General features: G+C 44.7%; 1 protein-coding gene across 1 annotated transcript in view; it reads right to left on the minus strand.

Moving 5' to 3' along the window:
* The window catches only part of Lpgat1 (lysophosphatidylglycerol acyltransferase 1), a 75,560-nt gene extending 68,561 nt beyond the window's left edge, over window positions 1–6,999 (minus strand). Inside the window, exon 1 of the mRNA XM_008824866.3 lies at window positions 6,728–6,999. Within this exon, the coding sequence (XP_008823088.3) occupies window positions 6,728–6,965 (238 nt within the window). The 5' untranslated portion in view covers window positions 6,966–6,999. The remainder of the gene's footprint in view (window positions 1–6,727) is intronic.
* Window positions 7,000–7,307: the final 308 nt, after the last annotated feature.

A 7,307-nucleotide genomic window follows, 5' to 3' on the forward strand; every position in this document is an offset into this window, starting at 1 on the left:
AAAGATGAAAAAAATAGGGGCTGGAGAGACGATGGCTCAGTGGTTAAGACACCGACTGCTCTTGCAGGACCCGGGTTCGATTCCCAGCACCCACATGGAGGCTATGAACCATCCCTAACTCCAGTTCGAGGGGAATCTGAAGCCCTCTTCTGACCTCCACGGCATCACACGGGTGCACTCACTACATGCAGGCAATACACTCATACACATAAAATTAAAAAAAAAAAAGACAAAAAGAACATAAAACATAACTATAGGCTAAAACAGTAAGTAACAAATTTGGAGGAGAAAAAGCAAGGGCAAAGATATAAACTTACTGAGTACTTTGATAACTAACAGTTGAGAGCCAATAAAATAGCCTTAAAGCCCACAAGTCAAAGTAGTAGAAATTTAAGCAAACATAATAGCATAAATGTGTATACTACTGTGAGCAGGTACGACTGACTGAAATTGAGCGATGGAGATGGGAAAGGGGAAGAGAAAAGCCGAAAAGAATCTTGTCTTTGTTCGTCAGCTATTATAGAGAACTAAGAACATTACTATGTAGTAAGACAAAAATTCAAAACTTCCTAAGTATCTGAACAAGAAAGCAATGAATAGGCAACACAGTTAAAGACCTAAAGTGTGTGTATATATATCTCATATATGACAAATATATCCAAAAGGAAGTGGGATTTTATGAAAGTTCTGATACACTATAAATTAAAGCGATAATTTTTTTAGTTTCTTACAGAAATCCACAGTTGTGATATTGCTTTCAGATGTTAGAGTGTTTATGTTTTTTATTTCAGAAAGAGATCTCATGCCTTTGAAACAGAAGGGCATAGAGGGTAGTAAAGCTTAAGAAACACTCTAGGAACATGATCTAGAGATCAATATTGGCTCTTTAAATACAAAAACTGCAGCAACATCAATTCAGTTAACGCTTCAGAAGTAACTGCAAAATTTCTGTTTTAATTTTAACATCAGTGACAGAAGAAGAGAGGATAATAATACTACCAAACTGATAGAACTATTGTTAAGAATGAAGTGACTGAGTAGGGAGGCACTGAGGCAAAACGACAAGCATTAAAGGGAAGCACTCAGAACTCCACTTGACAATATTTCAACAAGTATTAGCTAATATTACTGCCACAAAGATACAAATTTCAAACTGACACTATTCAAACGTTTTAAATCTGTTATAATTACTGATGATAGAATTAGACAACCCTTTGAGAAAGATTTCCCTAATGTGGTAGGGAACCCCACAAAAACCAGGAAGTTAAGCCAGTCTCTCCCCTAAGTGCCCTATGCATTCCCTCTCACTTCCTACTACTGCGGCAGGATCAGGACCCACTCCTCATTCACATCACAGTACATTTCTAACAGAGGAGCATTACTCAATATATGTTCCTGGCCGAGTGTGGTAGTCCACGTCTTTAATCCCAGCACTTGGGAGGCAAAGGCATGGGGATCTCTTTTTTCTCTCTGAGTTCAAGGCCAGTCTGGTCTACATAGTGAGTTCCAGGCCATCTGGGGCTACAGAAAGACTAATTGGTCTCAAAAAGACCAATGTGTGTGTGTGTGTGTGTGTGTGTGTGTGTGTGTGTGTGTGTGTGTGTGTGTGTGTGTGTTTCTTATTGGTACAGTCACCATACCAAAGCATTTGTCTTGTCCATCTTAATACTTCCAAGGTACCTGTTCCTACACATAGTACAAACTCAATAAAAGCCTATAAATGAACAAATACCTATTTCATATGATCTGGTTCAGGGTTCATATTTTATAGCCTGCAACTATCATGATAGCAGACCTTTCAGGAAGGCATGAAAGAATCTACTTTTCTTTCAGGAAAGAAAGGAGATTACTCAAGAAAGAGATTAACCTATGCTGGGGGGTGTAACTCAAGATTAGAAGGCTTGGCCTTGCATGTGTGTGGCCCTTGGCTCAATATCCAACAAAAAACAGTCCCTATGGGGTGGCACACACCCATAATCTGAGCATTTGGGAGCTGGAGGCAGAAGGATCAGGAGTTGGAGACCAGCCTCAGCTACACAGTGAGTTGTGGGCAAATCTGGGATACTCAAATAAACAAACAAATACTCTTACCAAGCACCCTGTGAGTATCAGGCAACAAATTAGGCTCTAGATTATAAAGAAAATCCTGTGGGCAGGATGTAGGTAAGTATCTTACCCCTCTAGTGAGCAGAGATTTTAAAGCTGGATCATATCACTGACTCAGTGATAATGTTCTTCCCATTAGCATAATGCCTTTCAAATGTTACCTGCATTCACAGTAAACACACGCGCGCGCGCGCGCACACACACACACACAATCTATCTGCAGCACCATTCGACACAGATACGTACTTCTGATCTTTTTCTACTTAATTCTATTCAATTTTACTTTCTGAGAATGTTCATCCCGATATACTAAATTGGTTATATGACTCAAAGGTTGAAAAATATTGCTCTAGAAGGTATATTTTTAAAAACTTTCTCTAGAATTTCAAAGTCAGACATAATACCTAAACATTAATTTTTCTAATATAACAAAACTTTATCCCCAAAACAAAAGTAGAATTCTACCAAATAGCAGATAACCCACGAGGATGAACACACAGACATTGTGGCTGCAGAGCAGGAGGAAGCTAAGCCTAATCTGCATCAGCCTTCCCTAAAGCCAGTCCAAATAAATACCCAATCTAAGGAAAACAGAATTTGCAAAGCAAAACTGGCTTTGCGGCAAGTCCCCTGGGACCCCAAACCCCTGCCAGCCAGACTCTGGCTCAAAGATTCTCAATACCATATAGAAATTCCGGAGCTTCCACTTACAATGAATAGCTTTAAACTGTTTAAGGTACTGAGACTTTAAATATAACGTTAAACAATGACTTTATCAAAATAAGTGACCAAAATCAAAATAAACTACTTTAAGTAAGCACGTTTTGTATACAATCTCTCTGAAATCCACCAGTCTTCATTAAACTGGGAGGGGGAGGGTGGGCTTATTTACTCCAGGTGCAAATAATGCATGAGGCAGATCACTGGTTAAGTTACTATCTGCTTGGGATTGCCTTCAAAACATCTGAGCAGAATAAACCTTTTCTCCAATATGCAATGTCTCAGTATGGACAGAAGTGTTTTATCTCTGCACTAGCCAGCGCAGCGGCCCCTAAACTACCTAGTACTGAGAGCTGAAGTGTGACCAAACGGAATTTCAACTTCCTAATGTTTTAATTCATTTAAACTTAAGCAGTCGCATGTAGCTAGTGGCTATCATATGGGGCAGGGTAGAGTGGCTCATCGTCATCAAGTCTTTGGCTGAGTAATCAACTTGTCTTACACTGAAATATTACAATTTGAAAAACTGATATTCTATAAAAATGTTCAATTTTCACCTCCCTCTTAAGTGGGTTTTCCACAAAGTTTGGCAATTTTTATTCTAAACAAGAACATACTAGATCTGCTAGTGTGATCAAAGAGCAGGCGCATGAATAAAAGGATCTCCAAAACCCAAGGAAGATTTGCGTTTGAAGGACTCACTATTTTTATTACATTTGCCTCTTCACAGAACTAAAAATCTTCCTGAACACCTAGAAGGAACCCACTTGTTTATTTATGATGTCAGGGATCACAGATATTTGTGCATATTAGGTAAGTGCTCTACCACCAGGCTACTGAGCAGATCTAGATCTGTTGAGCAGAACATTTGACAATGTTAAGTTTTCCAACTGTGAATCTTAAAAATAGAGAAAGGGGTGGGGTGTGGAGGCAGGTGTGTTTTTTAAAAAAAACAAAACAAAAACAGGCCTGGAGAGATGGCTCAGCAGTTAGGAACACTAGCTATTCTTGCAAAAGACCTGGGTTTGAATCCCAGCACCCACATGGCAGCTCACAACTGTCCATAACTCCAGTTCCAGGGGATCCAACGGCCTCTTCTGTCCTCTGCGGGCATTGCATGACACGGGTGCACTCATCTATATGCAGGCAATACATGCATACACAGAAAAAATAAAAATAATAAAAAAATTTTAAAAAAAAATAGAGAAAAGGGAAAAAGACCCACTCACTGTCTTGCTGATCCAAAGAAAAGAAATGAAACATGTAAGGAGAAGGAGCTAGCCAACTCCTCTGCAGGTTTACAGCTTTAAACCTGACTTGGCTTTCATCAAAATTTGTTCCTACTTTATTTGATCTCTTAACTTGTTATGCTCAGACCATAACTAGACTCTCCAAAAGCGAGTGTTCTGCTCATGAGAAAATTAATGAACACATACACACTAAAATATGAATAAATTGGTCAAACTGTCAACATGCAGTAGCCTGAAGAAGACAAATGTTTAAAGAGACTAAAATACAGAGTCAAGCTGAGAACACTTTCCAAGCTGGAGACAAAAGAAACCGCATAGTACTACAGTCAGCAAGCAAGAAGACGCCCCAGGAAAATACACTTAAAAATCCACTCTGGCAGGCAGAGGCAGGCAGACCTCTGCGTTCAAGACCAGCCTGGTCTACACATTGAGTTCCAGGCCAGCTAGGGCTACAGGGAGACCCTGTCTCAAAAAGACCAAAAAAAAAAAGTCTACTGCAACCAGGCATAGTAGGACATCCCAGTAATCCCAGCACTTGGAAGCCTGAGGCAGGAGGAATGCTCTGAGTTCAAAGCCAGCCAGGGCTACATTGTGAGTTCTGGGATGGCATGGATACATAAGGAAAAACCTGGTCTTAGGAAAAACAGAACAAAACAAGCAACCAAAAGTACACCACTGCCAAGCTCTGGCCGTAGGTGAGCAACTTCAGGCAGCAGCGTGTACTCCTCATAATCTCAAGGTCAGTGACAATTTCTTTTACTTTCCCATCAGGCTGATACACATCAAAAAATATCATATACCAGCACAGATATTTCAGTTATTTCATGTGTTTAAGGAGAAAAAACTAGCTGTTTCTAAAACAAGCAAAATTAAGTACACTGTGAACAGAATAAAGCCACCAGTCATCACACTGTATTTGGGAAAGCTCTAAGTGAATGAGCAAAGCCCTCTAGGACAGCCCCACAGTCCAGGTGAGGGTTTGGTACTACAGACAGGAGCTGCTCCTTTCCTGCCCCCAGGGGACTGCAGCCAGCAGGTACTACAAAGGGACAGGAGCTCACCTATCCAAAGAAAGCACTGGACTCTCAACAGCTCATTCCAAGCCAGCAATGCGTGGATACTCCCCCGCCTTATGGGGTAATACCTGGCAATACCAGAAGAGCCTTTATCTGGGGCCACAGAGAACAATCTCACACAAGTCTGCCAGTCTCCATAAAACCCATGTACATCAGTCCTTTTCTGGTGTGCATGGAGAAAATCTGTAGGTACAGCCTGTGCAGGCAAAAGGGACAGGGCTTGACATGGAGGGCCACTGTGCCACCTGGTCCTAAGAGTCCCCTCCTCTAAACCGCTGCCTCTGGCCCAGCAGCTGCAGCACCTCAGAGGTGCCTGCTGACTGCCACCCATCTCCATTAGGAAAGCCTCCACATCACCCAAGTGCCGGGCACCGCACTCTCTCCTGCACTGTTCTCATTTTACAGAGGAAAGAAAATCAAGGAATGTAATAAAGTTACCTTCTGGCAGAAATGTAAGTTCTCAGCATATATAAGGTTTCTGAATAGAAAATAAGCGCTACTTAGTTCTAGAAAAGTCCATTTCAGAAGAGTATTGTTCCTTCTCCCCAAAATGCAGTTTAAAAGCAAAAACAGAAATCTACTTAAAGACACTCAGGAGATCATTAGCCTAACATAGATAACTTCAGGGTTTTTTTGTTGTTGCTGTTTTTTGTTTTTTGGGGTTTTTTTGGTCTTTTTGAGACAGGGTCTCCCTCTAGCCCCAGCTGTCCTGGAATTCGCTATGTAGACCAGGCTGGCCTCGAACTCACAGAGATCCGCCTGCCTCTGCCTCCCCAGTGCTGGTATTAAAGGCATGCGCCACCACACCTGGCTAAACTTCAGTTTTTTAAATGTAATTTTCTCAGATTTCTGAGATAAAATACAGACTCTAGAAAACAAAACAAACACAAGTTAGGGGGACTTGGCCTAAGTACACTTCATATTAAATGAGAAAAGCCTTCTTAAACTCTTAGCACAACTCTGCCTCAGATGCTTTTCTAAATCCCATGACAGGGACTAAGTCTCCCCAGCACATCTTCTCTTGGAAGACCAGGCAGTGCTGTGGGCATTCTTGGTCCTGCGATGGGTCATGCAGACCAGCTTTAAGAAATAATGCCTGCCACATCCAAAATCTATCACTGATGGAATTTGCCACCGTATCCAATGAGGAAGCCTTCCTTCTAAAAACAGCATGTTGGCACAGTCCAGGTAGCACAAACCTTCAGGCTACTCTTCCCAACCGGGATGCAGGAAAGCATCCCCAGCCCAGGCTAAGGCCCTGCACTGTCCACACCCATGACCCGCAGGCAGGCCCCGCTGTCTGCACACATGACCCACTGTCCATACACATGAACCATAGGCAGGCCCCACTGTCTGCACACATGACCCCTGTCCATACACATGAACCATAGCCAGGTCCCACTGTCTGCACACGTGATCCACTGTCCATACACATGAACCACAGGCAGGCCCCACTGTCTGCACACGTGATCCACTGTCCATACACATGAACCATAGGCAAGTCCCGAACTGTCCACATACATGACCCCCAGGCAGGCCCCACCACGCACACATGTGACCACGGCCCCAGCTCACCTGTGTAGCCCGCGTACCAGCCCCAGGAGGCCACCATGCCGAGCAGCCACTTGTACATGAGCCCCTCGAGGCGCCAGAAGCGCCGGCGGTCCAGCACGCGCAGCGGCTGCAGCAGGACCACGTAGCAGACGTAGGACGGGATGGCCACCAGGTTGTTGGCCACCATGAAGGCGAACCTCAGCAGCGCGCGTAGCACCAGCCAGCCCCGCCGCGGGGTCGCGTCCTCGGGGCCCGCCATGCTCGCTCGGGGGTGCGGCCCGGCGCCCTGCGGAGAGAGACAGACTCGGTGAGTGCGGAGGGCACCGAGGGCAGAGGGCTGGGGCGCGCACCGCCCAGAGGGGAGAGGGCTGGGGTGCACACGGCTGGTGGGGAGAGGGCTGGGGTGCACACGGCCCAGAGGGGAGAGGGCTGGGGTGCACACGGCCGGTGGGGAGAGGGCTGGGGTACAACCGCCTGAGTGGAGGACTGGGGTGCGCTTGAGTAAGGGAAGAGCCGCCCCGCACCGGGCAAGGTCACTGCGTGTCCGCACCACACGCTCCCGCCGGGCACCCGGGGCGAGTCGGGAAGGACGCGGGAGGAC

Source organism: Nannospalax galili, unplaced genomic scaffold (assembly GCF_000622305.1).
Source record: "Nannospalax galili isolate Female #2095 unplaced genomic scaffold, S.galili_v1.0 scaffold648, whole genome shotgun sequence".
Lineage (NCBI taxonomy): Eukaryota > Metazoa > Chordata > Mammalia > Rodentia > Spalacidae > Nannospalax > Nannospalax galili.